We start from the raw sequence: 23,633 nt of genomic DNA on the forward strand, positions 1-23,633 counted from the left end.
CAAGTAGCCTCTACATTCGGATTAAACTTTTAGAGTAAGAATTTTTAAACGTTTCTATTTAAATATATTCTCAATTTATTAACCATTTAATGGGTGTGTGATATGAATTAATAGGACAGAGAAATAATTGAGAATTAATAGACACTCAATTTGTAAATAATAACAAATTTCAGTTTTATAAATATTTTTTATACAAAACCTCTTCGGTCTTATTAGAAAACTGTTATTAATGTTACTATGGTTACCATGGCAACAGACATATTGTATCCACTTATGCAAGGCGGATAAGTTGTTTTTCAGTGATTTTTTTTAAACTAACTCATTAATTATAGACAAATTGCATTTTATAACTTAGACTATACAGACAAAAACAAAAATAATAATGGAGGCCGGAAAAAATATATGACACAAACAATAAAATTGAATAAATAAAAAATATTTCAATTATATACATTTGTAAACTATCTAAATTTTTACGTTGTGAAATGAAACGATTGAAAAAATAAAAAATATTTAAATAGATAGAAATTTGTGATTTTTCCCTCTAAATATATACGATGTGAAATGAAACAATTGAATAAATAAAAAATATTTAGAAAGCTAGATTTTGTGATCTATGGTGCAACAGGCAATGTCCCAAAGGACTTCATAAGCCGATAGCAATGCGGTAGGCGGCTGCGATGTCCAATGCGCTGTAAAGTGGCAGCAGCTCGTTGCAGCATTCCAGCCCTTTCCCCCGGAGCAGCTAGAACTGCGCTGGGCAGGTGTTTGCACGCCATGTATAAGGCTACAGCGCGTTCCCCCTCACCGCCTCCACTTTCCAAAGCCCGTTCTACAATTTTTGTTGTAAACTTTATTTTATTTATTTATTTATTTACACTTCGTTACACTACAAAATAAAAATTAACATAATTAAATCAAAAGGAGGGCAACTGGCGGCCTTATCGCTTACGAGCGATCTCTTCCAGGCAACCACTGTGAGTAATGAAAAAAGAAATGTATTAAATAAGATAGGCAAGTAGTGCAAAATACATGTAATACACAGTTATTAAAACAAAAACTAAACAGGAATAAAATATTAAGTCAGTTAGTAGTTAGTAAGAAATCTAGGGATACGATGTGGACAGGTAATGTTTGTACAGAAGAAATTTAAAGGAAGATAGAGAAGGAGCTAAGCGAATAGGGACGGGAAGTGAATTCCATAGCCTAACTGCGGAGACCTTAAAGGAATCGCCAAGAAAGTAGACTTTACTATGTCTTAATTGAATTTGTCGATTTTAGTTCATTTTCTCGCTGTATGTAACTTTCGTTAAAATAAACCATTGGCGCTACAAGCATTTTAGGATTTTCAGATTCCTGTATCTGTTTCATGATAATTAGTCAATCTAATAGGCAGGTCAGATCAGCCTCCTGTGTTTGACTAAGCCTTGCCTTTCACCATTCTAGTGAATGTTAAATGTTATATAATGGAAGCCCTATCATCGATAGGGCTCCTCATAAACACAAGAACAGAGTGTCAACCCCGTAAGAGATTGTAAGCATTGTTATTATGTTAAATATATTTTTTAGTAAATTAGGCTTGTTTTTTTACTCAATCTTAAGTAATGCTAGATCGTAATGTTATGAGCAGAGACTAAAAATTATCACAAAAAAGATTTCTACCCGTATTGGTGTTGCCAGGAATTTCATGTTTGTTTGGCTACTAATTAAATAATAATAATAAATGTATACCTTTTCCACAAATAAGTGATGATCTATTGAGCCTCGGCCGTAATGATCCATCCAGCAACTGCTGAGTGCGTCGTGGTGCTGCGCCAGCCATCATGCGACACACGGCCGAGTGGAGGAAGACCCGTGATGTCACCCACTGGTAATATTATTAAATAAGATGAATTTAGTATTGTCTTTTGTTAACATAGCTTACACACATTTAAAGAAAACACTTTTTTTTTTCTAAAGATGAATTTATTCACCAACCTGCTCTGTGCCTGTTCTCCATCTTTTATAACCGGGCAAACGGGCAGGACGCTCGTCTGATGTTATGTGATATAAGAGTGCACACTACATACCCATGGACACTCAATCCCGCTAGTGCGTTTAATTAAAATACTTCAGTGTGGCCAGTGGTGGTGCTCGGCAAAAACTGCCTTAAAAAAACGATCAGATGTACAACGACGAAGGTCGAGGTGACACGGGTTGAATATCGTATTCTGCCTCGACGTTCATTGAGGAAACTCAACTACAGGTATTTATCCAAACAACTCCTAGTATTGTCTTTGTTTAAGAAAAACACTTTTTTATATACAAACTGGATTGCGAGTGTGGCCTGTCTTACATAGGGCAAACTAAACGCAATATGTCCAGCAGACTCAAAGAGCACATTGCGGACATAAGACATAGACGAAACGCAAAATCAGCAGTCAGTGATCAGCACACACTACATAAGCCACTGCATAGGCTTTGACCAACCGAAAGTACTTGCGTAAGAAAAAAAGATTCTTACGCGAAGCTATTGAAATAAAAAGCACCCCAATTTCAATAGTGAAGACGGCCTATAATTATCAAACACCTGGGATCCAATAATATCCAAATTAAAACCCGAAGACAAACAATCCGCGAAAATAGAGGACACCGTGAGTAATTTTTTGCAAAAAACCCGTCATCTTTTAGTCGATATCAACTTCGGGGCAATAAATACAGATAACACAACTTTCTCTGCAGCTGTGATACTTTTGACATTCAACATCTTTTGTCTTTAGTCACCGTGATCACGCACGCTGAAAAGCACGCGAAACGTCAGAAAAAATTTAAATTAAAAATTATGTAAATCATTGTAAGTTTTTAATAATAATACATAGCTTCAATCCAATCCGTTCAAAGAGTGTTTTTCTTAACGAACAACTCCTCTGAAACTCCATGGTCTGAGATCCCTCATCTCTACGCAACACCAAGGAATCAAGCCGCTCGAGAAGTTACTGGTCGAAATTCGAATCGCTCTTCGTTGAATACGGTCAAGTGGAAGGAGCTGATACTGGGAGCCCACACGGAGGTGAGAACAGTACATTATAGATATGCAGAAGAAACAGTGTTGGGCATAGGTCACAGCCTTGTGGAACCCCAGCGTTCACGGGTCTGAGGTCACAGCTTGTTCTATATATCAAGTCGTGAAACAAATTTAAAACTGTACAATGTTTGTCACTTATTCTCCCAGGAGATGGTGCTTTCGTCCCAATCAGGCACGGTATCAGTACCCTTTAACATTTTAGGCACGAGACTTCCGTAACCGCGCGAATTGTTACGTGCGGGTACCACCATCAGACAAGACACCAGGGCTAGGGACAACCTATCTTTATGGAAGGCGAAGGCTAGCTGCGAAGCTGCCCGACGGCCTTCACAACGCATGAACGCTCCTCGTCTACATCATGCCAAGAGCTATGCGTCCGTCTCAGCCACCCTCCATCACTAGGCCGCGTACAATCACACCGCCAGCAGCTCTACCCGAACTGGCCAAATTCCGCCCCGGAAGAGGAGCGAATAAACACGAGCGAAGAATAAATTGTAACATTGGCTGTGCGGTGCGATTCGAGCACCCTGTCTCCCGCGGGCTGCAGCCAAAGACTAAATAGACTCGCTCACATACCGCCCTGTAGCAGGACGCGAACTCATACACAACCCGAAGTGGCCGTACAAAAGCAATCGAAAGAGTATAGTATTCTTAATTTACTTCCATAGTTAATGATTGTGGGGATACAAAGGAAAAGAAAAGAAAGTCTTAGACACGTGTATATTGCTTGTATTTCTTACGGTAGCCAATCATGGATATTTGACTCGAACACAAATGGAAAAATAACAACTCGTCAACGAGGAATGGAACGCAGTGTACATCGAGTACTTAAAACTAAAGGACAAGATCAGAAGTACACAAATTAGAAACAAAACGAAGGTTATTGATGCACTATCCCATTGCAAAAATCTTAAGTGGAAATGGGCGGGTCATACAGCTTGAATGAACAATGACAGATGGACAGAGAGGGTAACAAAGTGGAAAGGGCCACCAGGAAAAAGAGGGTAACAAAGTGGAAAGGGCCACCAGGAAAAAGAGGGTAACAAAGTGGAAGAGGCCACCAGGAAAAAGAGGGTAACAAGGTGGAAAGGGCCACCAGAAAAAAGAGGGTAACAAGGTGGAAAGGGCCACCAGGAAAAAGAGGGTAACAAAGTGGAAAGGAAGGGCCACCAGGAAAAAGAGAGTAACAAAGTGGAAAGGACTACCAGGAACAAGAAAGCGTGGTCGCCCTCTTGCACGGTTGACGGGCTTAAGAAAGTTGGTGGAGAGGATTGGGGGAAAAATGCTCAAAACAGAGAGAGATGGAGCTAATTGGAGGAGGCCTATACTCAATAATAGGTCCTATACATAGATATATATTTTATGTGTGTGTATATTTTGTAAATTTTTCAAGCAATAAATGAGACTTAATTATTAACTAATTATATTGTTGGAATACCCCAATGATGTATAAACCATTCAATTAATGTATTAAAATAATACAAGCTTAAAAAAAGACCTTTACCGGTAAATGTTGCGAAAGGCGCCTTAAGGAATGCAAGTCCCGCTGAAAAGCTTTAAGCTGCGCAGGCGACGCCGCACCTTCTTCCACAGTAGCCTCCCACACACCAGCGCGGACTTCCAGCATCCAATCACAGCAAAGTACTTGCATTAACTGTGAAATCCATGAAATTACATTCGTTTCGGAAACGTCAGACGAGGTTTGACAGATAAAGTCAAGCCTATAGAAACTGATATAGTTTGACAGATTTTAGCCACAAGAAATATAAACATGAGAAAGTAACAAGGTGTAAAGGACCAACGGGGTAAAAAAGGTCGCTTTCTAAATGCGGCTTAATTATTATTACTTAGGGAAAGTGTGTTAAAGGCCGTTGAAGTATTACGTAAGCACATTTACTACAAATTTCCCCCCCCCCCTCCTCTCGTCAGCAAAAGTAGGCAAAGCTCTCAATCTGTGGGTAGTATGTGTAAAAAATTAAATAATTACTATTGACGTTATCACCAAATAAGAAAATCAAATAACCCACTTCCTATAGTGCTTACGTAATACTTGAACCGCCCAAAGTTGGGTTAAAATTTGACATTTGATGTGTCATCCGTCAAATTCAAGCACCATATTAGCAAACAAAGGTAAAAACAAAATCACAGACTACATTGAATAGGTACAGACTAGGAATGTGATTTAGAAACTAGTCATAGACTTCCATATGTCAAAATCCAATATATTTTGACAGTATGGTTTCTAAATCCTAGTAAATTTAAAAAAAAAACTAAATCAGTGTTATTGTACTATTTTTACGAATCTTTCGTCTCTGTCAATTACTTCGAAGACAAACATTATTAAGACTGGTTTAGTTTTTTAAAATATATGGTTTTAATTGTTCTAATAGATTTATAGAATAAAGGCGCTATCAAGAAGACGCGGTATACGTTAGTAACTTAATAGATGGTTTTCCTTACAATTTCCTTGTTTATTGGCGAAAAAAAACCGGAGACTTTCTTGTTGCAACGCCTTTAATTTGTGAACTGATAAAAGTACCTAGCTTGCTATATAAAACATAATTCGTCCGGGATTATTAATATAGTAAGCTTAAACACAAACATACTTAAGTCTTTGGTAGACGAAAGTATTTAAAAAAAACTTAAACGATAAGAGATATTAAGATAAATATAAAATTATATACATAGCGAAACTGGCAGAAGACTCATCTGATGTTAAATGAAACCGCCGCCCATAGACAGTCAACACTGCCAGAAGGCTCGCAAGCGCGCTGCCGGCTTTAAGTTAAGTTAGCTCAATAGTATATATATGGTATCTAACTGTTTGCACCCTATTATATATAAACAATCAATACATTTTTCTGAGTGCTACACACTTGCATACAAACTTTCGTAATAATGATGCACAAATAACTTAAATCTCTATGGCAACTACAAAATTCTGCTAGTACTCCAAACAAAGTAAATTTAAATTCACAGGCAAAAAGAAATCTTAAAACTACTTGGAGAATGTTAAACAAAAAACGCTACGTTTAAATGTCAAACGTCAAACGTCAAACGGTCAAATTGTTTCGTCTTTTGTTTCACATTCGAGAGGAATGCAATGCATAGGCTATAGACTAGATCAGTAAAAGTAGTAGTAAATATAGGGAACTCCCTATATTTACTACTATATGACAGAGATTATGGTATAAAAGAACACGATGTCATTTGTTTTATTCGAATGGCAAGACCACACAATATCATAGACATGTTACATGTTGTAAAATGTCAATGTGTCAAAGTTGATTTGTCATTAGTGCGTGTAATCGATCGTGGAGTACGTGCTCTGTGATCAGTGCCTGCGCAATTATTAAGTATTTTTTTAATTGTAAATTGTCACACACACAATCTCACAAACACATAACAGGTGGACTGAAGAGTTCGTAGGTTAAAATATGACATATTTTTTTATAGAATTTGATTTGATTATCTAAAACCCTTCGAGAGCGATACAACGATTACAGCGGTCATTTGTCTTTAGCCTCAAAATCGGCTTCAGCTTCGGCTACCTCTTAATCAGTGTGCATGCTCTAGAGGTCTGAGAACAGGAAAAAGTTCAAGGGAAAAAAATCGGATTTATTACGATCAGACAGCTTCCAAATGGTATGCCCGTGTATCTATGATATCTTTAGGGTCTTAGCTATCTCAATAAACCTCTCTTTTTTTAATACTAAGCAAAAAGCTTATCAACTTCAGTTTTCAGTTATCGAAAATTATTTCGTGGACTATTTTGATGTTTCCGTCGGTCACTCTTTGGTCTCACTCTTGTCCACTGCGTGCATCATCCTCGGTACTTATTTAAACTTAGCAAACCACTTCCTCCGAATAATGTTTATCAAGCCAAGCCTTGGCTTCAATAGTATTTTTTAATAAAACCAATGCTTTATTAACACACGAAATTCCTTTCTGGCCAATATTTTTAACCGAACAAATTTCCTTCATTCAAAGTTCCATATTATCTCACAAACTAGTAATTCACTAAAATCATATTAATTTGCTTAAAGCGCCATCTATGTGTCAGCCTACGAACTCTTCAGACCACCTAAGGGTGCGTTCATGTATTATGTAACGAATTTAACAAAATGGTAACTTTTAGGTATAAAGAGTCGCTTGGTCACAAAACGTTTTATTATTGTATACAGAATAACGTTACGGCGCGTTACATGGGGGAGGGGGCAAGAATCCCCAAAATTTGCGTGACGTAATACTTTAACGCTCCATAATACGTACATGAACTTAAAAAATACATTCGGTTTTATTTTATAAAAGCTGTTGGCTACTTAAATAAAAATAAAAATTCTAAAAAGCTTCTATCTTGCATGCGACGCAAAGGACCGTCGCGAGAGTTGCCCTGTAGTTATATTGCACAATATTAATGACAAGTGCAATGCAACTACAATGCACTCCCGTGACAATCAAACATCTGTACCTGTATGTCAATGTCAAGCACACATAACAATTATAATTAATTTTTTATCTTCACTGAGACATTACTTAACATAAAGAAAGTGTCCAATAACACTTCTTACAGTCTGTATTAAGGAGAAGACACTATTGTTGTGTTCTAAATAAAATATAGCCAAGACTATCATTATGAAATCAGACAGCCTACAGCGCCGCGCACTGTCGACTTCATTCCGCGAGACTTGACAGCTGACAGTTGACACTTCATAGTTTTGGTTACGTCAAAACTGTCTAATATCAAATGTCTGCTAATAACAGTATTTTGATGAGTGAAATCTCTAAAGTTTTTAAAATAATAAATGCATATCTAAAAAATCATGTATTTTCGTAAATTAATAAACGCAAAAAAAGCTAATACAAAAGATAGCTCACCATCATGAGTTGTGTAGGCTTCTTGCAGCAATAATATGCCAGGGAATCGGCCAACCGCGCTCCAGCAATATCGCATACCTGAAATACCAATGGAACATTCGAGAAGACCATTAAATGACCACCCAAGTTCTCTAAATATTTGGGCATCGAGAAATTTATAGGGATTTTAAGGTCCATATTCTAATTTATATCATATCTTATGTTCTCAAATATGCCAAACTTCACACAAGAGAAATTGTTTGACAGTTAAAGAAAACACTTTTTAACCGGATTGAAGCTATGTATTATAAACTTATAATTATTTTACATAATTTTAAATTTTTCCGACGTTTCGCGTGCTTTACAGCGTCCGTGGTCACGGTGACTGAAGATAAAAGGTGTTGAATGTCAAAGAGTATCACAAATTTAAAATTATGTAAATAATTATAAGTTCATAATAATATATCATCACATAGCATCAATCACATAGCATCAATCCGGTAAAAAAGTGTTTTCTTTAAATGTGTAAAAGCTATGTTAATAAGACAATACTATGAAATATTAGTCGTAATTAATTCTGACAATGTCCTAAACTATGTTTTTATAAGTTACATTAAGGCCTAGAAATATTCTTTATAAATATATTTTATAAATAGTGACGCAAAGAAAAAAAAAGTTATACTTCTTTGGCGTAACAGGAAAAATCGACACTTACCATAGAAAAAAAACCTATTTAATACATTGAAAGTTTTATTATAACGCCTTATCTAGTTAAATAAAGTTTATTTAAATTACACAAAAAATATTTCTACACAATCAATTAAATGGTCACTTTTCACTTTAAAATTGTTTGCTAACTTCAGGGTGTCGGTTTTATGTGACGATGTGCGCGCACATCGTAAGAAATTTACTCTCATAATACTTCCCTAACTCGCCGAAAGAAGTATAACTTCAAATATTAAAACCGGAAAATGAAATGAATCAAAGTTTTCGCAAAAACAAATTCACTTGTAAAATTTGAATTTGGAATTCCCAAAGAGATACTTGAGGACAAACTGGCCAGTAGGACAAAACGCCAATTTCAGAACGAAGTAATATTTGATTGTTAAACATATTTCGCAAACATCAAGAGGTCTTTTTACTCAATATGGTTTATTTATAATAGAATTATAAGATATTTTTGGACTCAAAACTCTAACATAAGTCGAAGTACTTTGAAAACCAACACACGGCACTCAGAACTAACACCACTGTACACAAAACATAATTACAGGTTTAGCAAAGAAATAATTACCTTATGTATAGTCTGTGAGGTCTTCTCGATGGACCGTCCATCCTTGCACTGAGCTAAAGATAGTAGACCGCGTCGGCTTTTGTACGCCATATGCAGCGCTCTATTGTTTATAATTCAAACAATAATATGATAATAAACCATTTAATACAATTAACTGTATGGTTATGTTTATAAACATCGGTTAGAATCTAATCATCACAATGATTTTAATATTTAAAAATGGCCGCGTTATTGCGGCATACATTGACACCCGTTAAATAAAAGCAGTCTTGGCTTGCGTTCGACTTTGATCTCCGAGGCTGTGCATCAATGGATTTTCCTTCTATGTGCGCATTTCGAACGGTGAAGGAAACAAGTCGACGACGTGAGTCAGGCACAGGCTGATCACCTAAAGCTTGACAAATGATCACGATACAGGTATCAGGTACGTCAGTTACCATGGCAACGCTATGACAAAACTAATGGTGACCATGGTGACTAGCCTATCAATTCGGTTATTTGATGTATGATTTTCTGATCAATCCCGTGGTTCCTATGCATAAGTCCACGTAATATATCTATAGAGTTTTGAATCGAGAAGATGTACCGAAGATGTAAAGAAACTAAAAATAAAAGAAAAGAGCCGGAACTATAGAAAGGTTGAAACTTTGTGGTATGCAAATATTCCCCTGTAATAGAACAGTTGGCTGGCCTAGCCCAACATTATAAGGATTGGAGTGACATAGGACACACAACGCTGAAAGTTTGTCATTTCGGCGGTCAAGCCACTTTTTGGGTCACAAGGCCAGCGGAGTATGTCTGTTCCCGCGACTTTAATAGCCTATATAAATGTGTTGGTCACAGTGTGACTCTCATACTTCAGGTTCCCAATGGACTTTTATGTGCGCATTTAACACTCGCTCGTACGGCTAAGGAAAACATCGTGAATTAAGACTATTTAAGCCTGCGTAGTGCGTAGTAGAAACTGCTAGATCGACAGCCAGCAATTGTACGGGAAACGCTGGAAGATTGCTTTTTTCAAAAAGAGTGACTTTTTGGTTCGCGCAGAGACAGCGGAGTGTATGCCTTTCCATGCGGTTTATTAGTCTTTTGGTTTATAGGACTTTTGTATGCGCATTTAACCCTTCGTACGGTGAAGGAAAACATCGTGAAGGAAGTCTACTAAAGCCTACGGGTCATAGACCAGTAGTTCGGTGCTAGGTACTGCTAGATCGACAAAGTGGTGGACCGGCAACTGCCAAAGCCAGTATAGGCGGGAAATAAGATGGGGAACGCTGAAAGATTCTTATTTCGGAGGCCAAGATACTTTTTGGGTCACAGAGCCAGCGTAGTGAGTGAGTATGTATTCTCCCGTGGTTTATAAATAGCCTATAAATTATATGCTAGAGCAGTGTAGGTCAGTCTGCGAGTTATCAGGTCGTAGGTGCACCAATAGACTTTCTATGTGCGCATAAAATTTTCCTTGGAAAAAACAAATTATCGCGAAACAGATGTAGATCTAAAGCCCAGTAGGAGATTGTAGCCCTAACCTTATATACGATATAAGGCCAGAAAATCTAGCCCAGTAGTTAGTACAGTTTCTTTTGCTTTTTGCAATTTAAAAAAAATTGCAGGCATTAATTTAATTAATTAATTTTACAATAGATCAGAACGATGTCTTCAAATGTTATTTATAACTATCAATACCGTACACTATAATATTTTTTCAATACGAATAATTTTGGACGGTAATCCATTAAATTACCTACCCTCATTTTATAGATTTTACACGGCTTTGAAATGCTCGCTCTAAATAAAAAACGAACCTCTATTAAACGAACATACAGACACAATTCAGCTTTATAGAACTATTAACTTACCCTGGTAGAGGATCTTCACAGTTCGCCAATGCCTCCGGTAGGATATTCAACCTATCTCCAATATCAGCAGATCTGTTGCTATCCGCCAATAACCAGGTGGCAGCCACGCCCACTATGTTCGCCCACCACTCCATTACGGGGTCCCAACAACCTAAATATCAATACTTTTCATTATGCGCGGAATTTTTAGGAATTTCACAATTGCAGCAAAGCGTCGTAAGCGGGAGTTATCCTTAGTCTACACTTAAATAAAATAAAATAAATTCTTTGCATTGAAGATAATTCAATACTACTGGACTGATTTGCAAAAAAATACCTACGTTATCCCCTATGAACATAGCTATAGAAAATTTAAAAAAAACAATAAGGTATTAAAAGTTCGATAATGCAAGCTGTGAAAAAAAGGCAAGATGGCGTCTCTCCGATCCCTATGACGTAACATGCTTGTAAACAAACAAATTTCAAAAATAGTTTCTGACGGTATTATTTTTTTGTTTTTAATATGGCTGTATAATAAGTGATTGTTACCTGAATGATTCGGAGCATCAGTAGAAACGTCATCAGTTATAAGTTTAACTAGTTCCAACACGTCCCTCGTGTTGCTCCTTTCGTCTGCGCATAGGAGCATATGAAGACTCTTCTGCAGAAGTTCCAGGTGATATGACTGAAATATTAAGCCCACGTTATATGATTTATAGTAATAGCTGACCCGAAACTCGTTCCGACAAACAGTCAATGAATATTTTAAAATTAATTCGAAATTCAAATTCAACATCCTATACTTTTTTTTAATTATGCCTGGTTCTGTGGTAACTTCAAAATGGACAACGTAACGTGAGCTGTCAGTTGCGGTTTTGATTTAAAACAAATGAAGGAGCAGACTATTTTTAGAATATCATATTATATAATCCATTCCCTTGGTCTAGCCGCTGTTAATTTATAAATGGTGTACACTTTTATATGTATTAGTGAAGTAACAAAGGTTTTTGTTGGCAAAAAAACCTAAGGGCAAAAGAACAGAGTAGACTGAAAGACGAGATTAAAATAACACAAGGATCCATTGAGCAGTTACGAGCTGATATGGCAATATGTATATGAACTATGAATTAGTACGCTCTCTTGAAGGACCCTAAGGGGAATTGGTTGGTAAACACTTCAGTGGGCAGCTAGTTTCACATAGTACGCGACAATAACTGTCTTAAAAAACGCTCAGTTATGGAACGACGGACGTTGAGGTGATAAAGGTATTTTACGACCGATTTTGAAACTCAGCTGCAGGTATTATACGTGGTGCAGACCAGGAGCTAAGCTAAGTTAGTTTAGCTTAGCTCGCATAGCTGACGCATTTTTCCATACTTGTGTGCAGACAAACTATGCTATGTGGGCTAACTAAAATATGCGAAGCTAAGTTAGTTGTATATGCCGATGCGCAGCTACACGAGCTAAGCTAAGCCCCTCCCGCTACCCCGCACACCCTTTGCACATCCTTCGCCAGTACTGTCCAGTGTTCTTGGTACGCACGATCGTTTAGTAGCGATTATGGAGCAAACTTTCTTCATCGATTATATTCATGGCGAGCGACGTCCGTCTAATTAAACTACGCGACACTGACTGAGCTTTGGCTTAGCTGTTGGTGTGTACGCTATTTATTTCTAGCTTAGCTTAGCCTAGCTTGCTTGGCATAGCTTAGTTTTGCCTTGGCATAGCTTAGTTTAGCCTTGGCATAGCTTAGTTTAGCCTCGGCATAGCTTAGTTTAGCCTCGGCATAGCTTAGTTTAGCCTTGGCATAGCTTAGTTTTCGGTCTGCAACCGGCTTAAGTCTCTTTATTGTAAAGTTGCGGTAGACGCAGAGAGACCCCACATCTATACGCCAAGGGACGACGCACCGAAAATTACTGGTCGTCGAAGATCTATCAAATTCATGTCAAACGTGACATAAGGCGCTAACAAAGATTGGAGTATGCCACAGCTATTTTTCGGTTGAAAATTAAGGCACAGTTAAAAACTGCCTGCCTTACAAACAACAGACGTAGCAATGAATTAAAGTGGAAATGGGCCGGTCATTGTTCGTTCGTGATGACAGATGAACAGGGGTAGGAGAAAGTGAGGGAGACCATCAAACCTGGTGTTGAAATAAATGGGATAGCGAGGAAGATTGGAAAAAGGTGGCGAGGATAAAAGACAGAAGAATTTGGAAGCGTTTTAAGGATTGTGTACTGGAATACAAGCTAAAATAGCTATTTACAGGGAAAAATTGTCGAACAGAAATTAAATAAAGTTAAGTTTTCTGAAATATTTCGAAACTATTAGAAAATTTAAATGATTAAATCGGTACCGGCAAATTATTACAACTATAAAAAGAATTTCATACCCTCATGGCATATGAAAGTGGGTCCTGTGGGCACGGTATACGCGAGAAGAGCGCTGCAGCAGGCGGCGCTAGTTCGTACGTCCACGTGCGGTTACGCAGAAACTGTTGACCGCGCGCACTCGCTGACCAGCGTACACGCAACGGCCAATCCGCCCCATTGTCCCAACATAGATGACAAGCGCGGAGGTAGTACCTTGAAGAGTTATAAAACTGTTATTTAAATCTTTACTGATAATCCCTAACTATATAAACACCTCTTAATAATTACTATCTAACTTAGGAAGCATACGAACAAGCAGGCGGTTGTTAGTGCCGCATATAAACGGCTGCGACACCGGTAGGTTTCCAGTTGCGTTGACGGCCTTTGAGGTACCGTACAGTGCGGTATTTATTATATGTTTAACGGGGGTAAAGTTAAATGCCACCTCGTATGTACACCTGCGACACCAGAAGTTTTGCAGTTGCGTTGCCGGCTTTTAAGATACCATACAGTGTGGTATTTATTATATGTTTAACGGGGGTAACCTCTTATAGCTGCGCCATGTGACAGAATCACAAATCAATTAATATTCAACAAGAAATATCTTATACAACTGAGAGAAGAGGAGCAAGATCAGTCGCCCCTGAATGAGCTACGTATATACACTGATGGCTCAAAAACAGGGTGTGGCTCAGGCGCTGGTATTTTCTCCTTTGATCTCAACATCAACATACACCTACCTCTGGGCACACAAAGCACAATCTTCCAATGTGAATGTGTCGCTCTAACCGAAGCAGCCAGAGCCGTACAGCGGATGGGAGTCAACGACTTTCACATTAAGCTCATATCGGACAGTGCATCCGTGCTGATGGCGCTCGGTAACGAAAACACAAACAGCAAACTAATACTGGAGTGTCACGAAGCACTGGAGGCAATAGCTCTAACAAATAGAGTTACCTTACAGTGGATTAAGGGACACAGTGGCTCTCTCGGCAACGACGCAGCCGACGAGCTTGCGAGAAGAGGCTCTGGTATGATACCTGCTGGCCCGCATCCGCTTCTCCCCTTGCCCTTCTCGCTAGTTCGAACCTGGATTCGCCAGAGATCCACTGTACTCCAGAATCAACGATGGTCGCGAAGTGTAGATTGCAAACAGTCCAAAATAGCTCTGCCGGCTGTGAACCCGCAACTTACTAAGCGACTTCTAAACCTGAACAGAACCAATCTCAAAACAATCATAGGGACAATCACGGGCCATTGTCTCCTTAACAAACATCTTTTCGTCCTAGGCGCAACAGACAGCCCCTTGTGCAGAGGCTGTTTCAGCGCAGAGGAATCAGTCACCCACGTAGTCCTGGAATGCGAGGCTGTGGCTAATCAACGTACAAAAATCCTCGGAACAGTGAGGTCGCTCCGCGAAGCCTGTGAAGTGCCCGGGAGACTTCTGTGCTTCTGGAAGGAGTTGGGCTGGCTAAATTAGCCAGGGCTTCTACGCACAACGGACCGACTACGTGTCTAAGTGCGGAAACTGAGTCCACCTACCTAAACCTAAACCTAACGGGGGTAAAGTTAAATGCCACCTCGTATGTACACCTGCGACACCAGAAGTTTTGCAGTTGCGTTGCCGGCCTCTAAGGTCCATATACTCTACAGTGCTTATCCTAGCTTTTATAATAAAAAGTTCGAACTAATGTTTCTGGGGTATATCCACTCACCCGCACAGACGATTCCCAATCTTCGGCATATGGTCCTTAAAGACCAAAGCGGCAGTTGTATACGTGTCAGCCAACAAATGCTTGTTTCCAGACACTTCAGCGTGATTCACAGCTTGAAGAGCCAGTAACAAGCGCTCGCTACGACCGCTGTGAGGCGATAAAAGCTCCAACTGGGCCAATCTATGCGATACAGTGGACACCTCTGAGGCCCAGTGCTTTGCCGCTTTGCGGGCGGGGCTAAGAAGGAATTAAATTATTGTTATAGTATATATTGACCATTGGAAGAGCTGGAAGCCGTGACACAGGTATGTTTGAAGTTATACTTCTTTGGACGCGTTAGGGATTATGAGGGTAGAACTAGCTTGAATGAATATTGATTTCGAATTGGTGATGAAATGCTTTATGATATACAACGTTCTTTGTTTGTTCTGGCGCGTATATAAATAGTTTTCTGAACACTGGCCAAGTGAAAAACATGGATTGTCAAGATTAATGCCACAAACTAATAATATATGTATTTTATCAGTATAGCTTAGATCGAAGCATTTTTTTTAAGATATTCATTTTTCTTCTCTTCCTCTTCAAAAGTTTGAATAGTAAAAGCGTTTTGAACTAAAAAAAAATTTACTATCGTAACAGAAGTCATGATTACTTAATATGGTGGTTAATTCATACATTTTTTCATCAATTAGCGAAATCGGTCCAGCCGTTCACACGTAACCAAGGGAAATAGGGATATATATATATATATAAAATATCTATATGTCGGAGGTAGCCATTCAACGAGTTGCTTGTTGATTGTACAATAACACATTAAATTCTCTTTATCATTTAAACACGTTGCATTAATCTTAATTTAACTTAATACGCGATTTTACGATATTATAAAACCTAAAACTGTTTCTGTTAACAAATTAGTGATTTTAGTTAAAATTAGTTACGTTTTTCTAATTTATAAGATTGTAATCGTTATTAAACAAACGACCAATGAGAGCAGAGCATTTTGCTCGAGTGGGGTCGAAGCTCCATCTATATATAGGCCAGTCCGTTGGTTGTTACGGGGCCTTTTTGAAGTGGAGACCGATCGAGTTGGATCCCTGAGTTTTTGTCGCTAGATTGGTACATTGAATTCACTGCTCGGTCTTAAAACTTATAATTTATTATTAATAACTACCATAAAATATCAGTGTATCATCAGTGTAAATAAAATATTGTGAAAACTACAATCGTCGTGTTTTGTGCTCGCTCTTTACCCTCATGACGCCCACCAAATCTGCAACCACTGTTGATGACGTCACTGGGGAAGGTGTTTCTCCGACACATATATATATATATATAGATATTTTTTTGTGATATTTAAATAAACTTTATTTAAAAAGATAATGAGTTCTAATAAGACTTTCAAGTTAGTGTCGTTTTTTCTAACAATCTTCTACGCGTTATACGTACGCGTGTACGTTTATGTTGTGTACATACGTACACGCGTTAAAAGTTATACTTTTTTTTCTTAAAAGGGGTCCCAAACCACAATATGCATTGTTATAATAAACAATCACATTTTTTGTATGACTTTTTCTGAGGAATTTCGGGACAAACACTTAGGAAATTTGGCTTGGAGCCCAAAAAGGACTTAGGCTCGTGTCGAGAACGAGAGCTGTCCAAGCATTTTCTGTACGAAACAAACAAAACGAACCGGTGGCGCTACAACACTTTTAGGTCTGGGCCTCAGAATTCTGTGTCTGTTTCATGATCATTTGTCAATTTAATAGGTTTCATCATCAGCTTTCTGTACCTGACGCACGCCGTCGACTTTTTGGGTCTAAAGGAAGCCGTTTTCCTTCGCCTTCGCGAATGTTAAACACGTACTTAGACAGAAAGCCGGGTGATTTATAGCCGGGCATCGAACCTACGATCTCAGTTATGAGAATCACACGCTGAAGCCACTCTGCTCATAAGGTACAAATAATAATAATAAAACTTTATTCGTGACAAAAAATTGATCTGATGCCAGATGCCCACAAGCACGGGCTGATCACCTACTTGGCTATTAGATTGTCGGTAATAAAACAGATTCAGTAAATCTGAGGCCCATACCTAAAAAGGTTGTGCGCCACTGATTTTATTTACATATAAAACACAGAGAGCAGTACTGAAAAACTTTGTTAAAAATACCTGTCATTAAACAAATCTCCCGCCCGTCTCGCTAAAAACCCTCCGAACGGCATAGCCTGCATCATTTGTCGCAACACCGCAGCGGCCAGGGACGTGTACTTCGCACGACCGCGCTCGCACGACTGAACGCCTTTATTACACACCTCCAGACACCTGTGTAACTCCGTACGCGCGTTTGCTAGTTCACCCTAAAATTTGAAACTACCCTCAGGCCTCTGTTTTTTTTTTTCAAGTGTAATGCACGGTTAAATAAAAAGTTTCCTTTATTGATATAAATTAATTTTCCAATTTCATCAGATGATTGTTGTATTGGTACTTGCTCTGAGGATTTGAGGATTCAGATTTAGTTGGGTTGGGCATTAATTATTATATTTAATATATTTATTTTTAAGTTAAATATTAGTTTTACGATCTTTTGTCTATAATTATTTCACCAATATAAAGTAGATTAGATACTTTTTACACTTTTGTCTATTGATGACTGCATTGAATTGATCTAATAAGATAACATTACATTTTTGGGTTGAATTACAGGCCGGCAACACACTCACTAAAAATGGGTTTCCAAGGGCCGATGACTGCCCTTTTGGGCGCCTCGTAGGCTCGCCTGCCTTTTACATAAAAAAAATTATGAGGGTAGTACAAAAAAGTTTAAAAAAATACCTTTTTCAAATAATTATCAGCTTGGACCCTATGTTCGTAGAAAAGGTTCGCCTCTTTCGACTGCGGTTTGGGAACAGAATCGCCATACACCAATAGTTTAACGTAACATCCGCCGAGTATGACGAAATTGACGAGATATATCAAAAACATATTGAATAGCCAATATCCCCAGCCGTGGGAACCGTCTGAAAAAAAAAATCAGATTTAGCCAAGAATTACTGAGCAGTGTAGGCCTAGTGGTTTCAGCGTGCGACCTTCAGCTGTGCACCAATGGACTGTCTATGTGTGGTTTTAATGTTCGCTTGAACGGTGAAGGAAATAATCATGAGGAATGTCAGGCACAGGAGGCTGAGCACCTACTTGCCTATTAGAATGACAAATGATCATGAAACAGATACAGAAATCTGAGGCCCAGACCTAAAAAGCTTGTAGAGCAAGCGAGAGCTGATTCTTTTTTACTTACAGAACGGTTCGTCTCGACTCCGAGTGATCGGAAACTAAACTATCAAATGTCAAAAATGTATTAAATATATTTATTATTAGTTTGACATTGACATTCGGTCCGACAAGACATTGCCAGTTCTTCTCTTCCGTTCTACGCCCTTGATTTGATAACTGGCAGTTAATGTAAAATTAGAAGCATTTTATGTTCTTTTTTTTTGACGTTAATAATAAAAAATTACATAAGATATGGCTACAGATATAGTATCGCGTTTGTAACCATGGTTACGAGTCTTTTTATGTAAAAGGAATCAACAGGCAGGAGGCTCGCCTTATGTTAAATAAAAATGGTACGTAAAAGGCCCTAAGTCAAGTCAAAATCATTTATTCATATAGGGAACACAATGTACACTTATGCACGTCAAAAAATACATGTATATGAAATCCATATACGTTCTCAAATCAAGGGCGTAGAACGGAAGAGAAGAACTGGCAATAAACTCTCCGCCACTCTTTTTAATACCCAATTATTTGTTTTACGCAATGTTTGTGCAGCTGCAACCATTACACCATGTTCTAAATAACTTCTTTAGTAATTAATAAGAAAATAAATTAAAAACAAATCGCCAAGCATTTCACCCCTTTTGTTAGTATTATATATATATATGTTGTTTTGTTTATTCGTCCTAGAAAGAAATTAGTGCCACACATGGTCATGTCTAATACCTTTTTAGAATCCCTATTAAACGCGGTAAATACACTTCAGTATAGTATTTCTTTAACAGTGTGGTCCGAAGTAAACAAGAAGTTATGATATGAGAAAATTCATTTCGTAAAACTTCATATTATTTTGAATACACCCAATAAATAACCATAAATAATATGTCGCAAGGTATCATCAGTACCAATCTAGTGGATTGTATCAAAAAGATACAGGGTCTAGACTTTTTGGAAAAGTCAATTTTCTTATGAAAACGCAAAATAAATTATAACTCTACAGGGGTCGAGTTTAAGTACCTCCTGTAGAACATTTTTTTGCAGCTGATGACCCTATCTAACACCTAGTTGCGTTTGATCCACGACTTTTTGACCTATATATATAATAAGCAAATTTATATAGTATAAAAACAGCACAATTCCAAAATCTAATTATAAAGCTAAATAAAATGGGCGAAAACCATCGTAACCATGACAACGGTACAACATTAGTCCACGCCCAAATATTACCATAATTCGTGTCCGACAAAATCCTGCGTTGATCCAAATGCGAATTGAAATCATTTGCGTGTGTGTCCGTCATAACGCTTCCGAAGAAAGCGCTAAATGGATTGAACGCTATCAACCCAACCATGAAGGCACACAGCGCTAGACGGGAGTGATCACCCATACCCATCACCACTTTGGAGTACTTTTCGTCCATCTGCAATTATTTTCGGATAATATATCATCTAGATACGAGCGTTACATTAACGCAATATATACAATAATACCGGCAACGCAAACGCAATTGCAAATGCAAGCCTTCTGGTAAGTGTGTGAAACATTATATAGCAGTGTTGGCATAGGTTCGATCCCTGGCTGTGCAATGGATGAATGCATTTGCTCGAATGGTGAAGGAAAACATCGTGAAGAAACCGGCTTGACGACGGCGTGTCAGGCACAGGAGGCTGATCACCTACTTGCCTATTAGATTGGGAAGTGATCATGAAACAGATACAGAAATCTGAGGCCCAGACCTAAAAAGATTGAAGCGCCACTGATAATATATATATCTAATGAATTTTCTACAGATAAGTTACAATAAAATTATTTTGAAATATTTGATCCGGCGAACTTCGTATCGCAATAAATGTCGTGATTATGTAAAGTAATGCAAATTAAAATTAATTATACAACATAAAAAAAAACATAACACAAAAAGAAGTATCCAGAAGAAGCAATACATATATAGTATACATATTATAGTTATTCATAAAAACTCATTGCACTCTTAGAATACAGTCTCCTACTGTCAATTTGTGTCTATGTTAGGAAAAGAGAAGACAGATGTCAATGTTTATATGTAGTCTGTGCGGAAAGTGTTCTGTGGTGTTTTTTGATTTTCAAACTCCAAATAACTTTATCGATATAGGCAAACAAGTACACTTATGAACAGAAAATATGTTAAATTGATTCTAAATTAACATTTACTACCAGTACGCAGTCCAGGGCGTACAGCAGCCAAGCAACTTTTGAGCCATACAATTTGTTTGAACTGGAGAAAATCAGTTCCAAGGATTAGTTTTGCCGACATACGTACGAGTCAAGTCTATATAATTTGCTCACTCAGGCTTTCTTAGTTTTAAAAACGTAGGAATAATATAAATGGTCGCAAATACCAAACATAACCAGACGGAGCGCCCTCTTGAGTATTTTATAAGCATTACATTTTGTTACATTATTTTAAGCGTCGTTGTACATTTTGGTCCTTCCAGCCGGATCTGACCCAGCGACCTATGCATGTAAAAGTATGTAGCTTTTCTGTCCACGGCGGTTCTCTTTCCACAGACTAATTAGTTAAAAGTTTGATGTATGTATTTAGAACATAGAATAATTTGTCTGCAACAATCTGTGTTCAACTCACCCTAAAGTCCGGCGAGGAAGGATTATCGCTATCCATAGCCGAATGCGGCGATGATGAATGATAGGGCGACGACACATCGCTGTGGGGTGGCGTATAGGCTCCTTCGAACACCTCTTTGACTCCTGATTTCTGACAGGCCAATTTCAAAGCCACATTCTCTTGCTTTAACCTACTATTTTGGTTTTGTAAATACTTTATGTAATCTATAGTTTTTCGTAGGATTGCTGATTTGTTTAACTGAAAACGTAAAATAAAAGTGTTCATATATGTAGTATATTGTATATTGAACAGTATTTGTCTAGTAAGGTGTCCTACTGTTAACTGGAAGTAGGATTTAGAGGTCTGGAGGCCTTGGGGCAACAAAGGAGGTAGGTGAACCATTTTTCTGTTGAGTTGTTCAATGAATCATTGTGTCAAGTAGATTCAAGTAGATTCTGTTATTATTTTACAAACATATAAAAATAAAAGTTGTTTCCTAGTGGGAATTTTAAACATTTTCAAAGTCTCTATTGTTGGGGCCCCTCTCTTGTGGAGGCCCCAGGCTCGGTTGCCTCTAAATCCGGCCCTGGCTGATAATTTGTCCGAAAACAAAATTATTATAAAGATATATAAGAAAATTTTACCCTACTAGATGTGTATAAATTGGATTTATTGTTATTTATTTATGTTTTATCGGATAATCAATGATCTTTGTATGTCTATGTATGCTTTGTAAATATTAACAGTAGTATGGCACATTCACAATAGCGGAAAAACAAGAACACAAAACTAGTTTCAATTAATTCTTCACCTTAATACATAAATACAGACTATATACGCTCAGTACAGTAGTGATATGAATTGGACAATGCTAGAATAATTTTAATTTTAAATAATCTTATTTAACGATTGTGTTTACTCACTTTAGCATCTTCTCCGACCAGCATATTTTTTAGTTCTATAATTCTATCATTAATACTTGTTCTATATCGTCTTTCGATAGCATTATGAGCACTTCTCTTAACTTCCTTTACTTTAGGTGGACCATTTGATGGACTGAAGGTAAATTTATCATCCAAAACAATGCCTGTAGTCAATAGAGTGTGTCCGGTATTCGCAAAAATTGTGTGGATAGGTCTATTATCATTGCTAGCTTGGGTGTTCGTACTTGGATTTGATGCTAAAAATAACACAAAATAGTCAATTAAAATACTAATTTAACTTTGATGTGTGACTAGCATGGCTAGCACATAACTAGCACTGGCATTGGAAATGTCCAGAGTTATGGGCCTTCAAACAAATAGTCATAGGCTTATGTAGAGACGGAAGGTTTCTGCCACTTCTTACCCGCTCTCTAATGACTTGTGAACTGGTAATAACTGTACATTTACAATTAATTTAACTTCCTGACTTTCATAAGAGTAATTTTGTACATATATGAAGAAAGTTATTTTGAGTTTGAATATGTTTACCATAATTGTCATGTATTTCAGAATAGATAGCTTATAACAGTTGTAACATACACTGATGTATTGGAGAAAAAGCCAGTGGCAGTGTAACCTTTTTAGTTCTGGGCCTTAGAGTTTGTGATCACTCAAGAGTGTCAATCCCGGTCTTTCCAGAAAGAATAAAAACCACCAATACACCATTAGCATAAGTGTTACAAAATATTGCATCATTAACTTAAATATTATATCAGATGCTTTAACTGCGTAAAAAAGGGTTAATTCTTACGTTGAATAGGAGCAGTGGTATACATAACAGTTTCAGGACTAATTGACTGCAAAAGAACTGGCGAAAAGCTTGAATCACTTTTAATAATCACTGGAGTCACACCCTTTGTGTTATTTGGAAGTAAAATAGGCTGATTGGTTGAAGTTTTAACTTGGTTGACCTTTTGGACGCCATCAATTTGTACTATTCCACGCCCATCTGGAAGTTGTTGTAAGCTTCCATGACTCAAGTTCACATACAGTGGGCTTTGGACAACTTGTTGAACCATAATGGGTGTCTGTTGAGGTGTCTTAGCAGGTGGGGTTTGTGTGGCATTTTGCAACGTATCAGAGAGCCCCTCATTTTTAATTTGCAAATTATATGATTCTTCCCGTCCATAATGGCCTAGCAGTGGACTACTTTTAGGTACCGCAACTTGAACAGGAACTGAATTTCTATTTTGAGAATATTGTGATACTAATGGATTCCCTCCACTCGTCACAACCGGTGAAACCGTCGAAGGTTTGTCCACAACTCGTTTCGTATCAACATCAATAAGTTGAATGTCTCGGTCAATTAAAGCAAGTTCTTCCTCAAGTTTTACCATAAAATCTCCATCACAGCCACTGAGAAAATCTGAAATAATTTATATTCAAAGTTATTAAAAGGTCATTTTTTTAGCCTTAGTTTTTATAAATATTAGTCACTAAGTTTTAATATAGTTATTTGCAACGGAATATAAATGTACTAACCTTCTATATCAGCAATGTCATTGACGTTGAATACGTCGTTATTCATTAAAGGCTCGTCTGTATCCATATTTTTCTATTAGTTAGGAAAATTTTATATATTTAAGTTTATTTTCGTGTTTACAATTATTTACATCCGCTCACTATTTTGCA

General features: G+C 37.6%; 1 protein-coding gene across 1 annotated transcript; it reads right to left on the bottom strand.

Moving 5' to 3' along the window:
* Nucleotides 1-578: 578 nt before the first annotated feature.
* LOC123714992 (sterol regulatory element-binding protein 1) lies at nucleotides 579-23,633 on the bottom strand. Its single transcript, XM_045669740.1, has 16 exons — nucleotides 23,484-23,633; nucleotides 22,753-23,367; nucleotides 21,942-22,198; nucleotides 21,040-21,276; nucleotides 19,644-19,836; nucleotides 17,976-18,160; nucleotides 17,313-17,500; nucleotides 15,141-15,377; nucleotides 13,446-13,638; nucleotides 11,603-11,738; nucleotides 11,075-11,225; nucleotides 9,216-9,315; nucleotides 7,943-8,020; nucleotides 4,569-4,718; nucleotides 1,732-1,867; nucleotides 579-832 (listed from the first exon to the last, which is right to left on the bottom strand). The coding sequence occupies exons 1-16, from the start codon at nucleotides 23,548-23,550 to the stop codon at nucleotides 615-617; spliced, it is 3,141 nt and encodes a 1,046-aa protein (XP_045525696.1). The 5' UTR covers nucleotides 23,551-23,633; the 3' UTR covers nucleotides 579-614.

This window comes from Pieris brassicae, chromosome 10 (assembly GCF_905147105.1).
Source record: "Pieris brassicae chromosome 10, ilPieBrab1.1, whole genome shotgun sequence".
NCBI lineage: Eukaryota > Metazoa > Arthropoda > Insecta > Lepidoptera > Pieridae > Pieris > Pieris brassicae.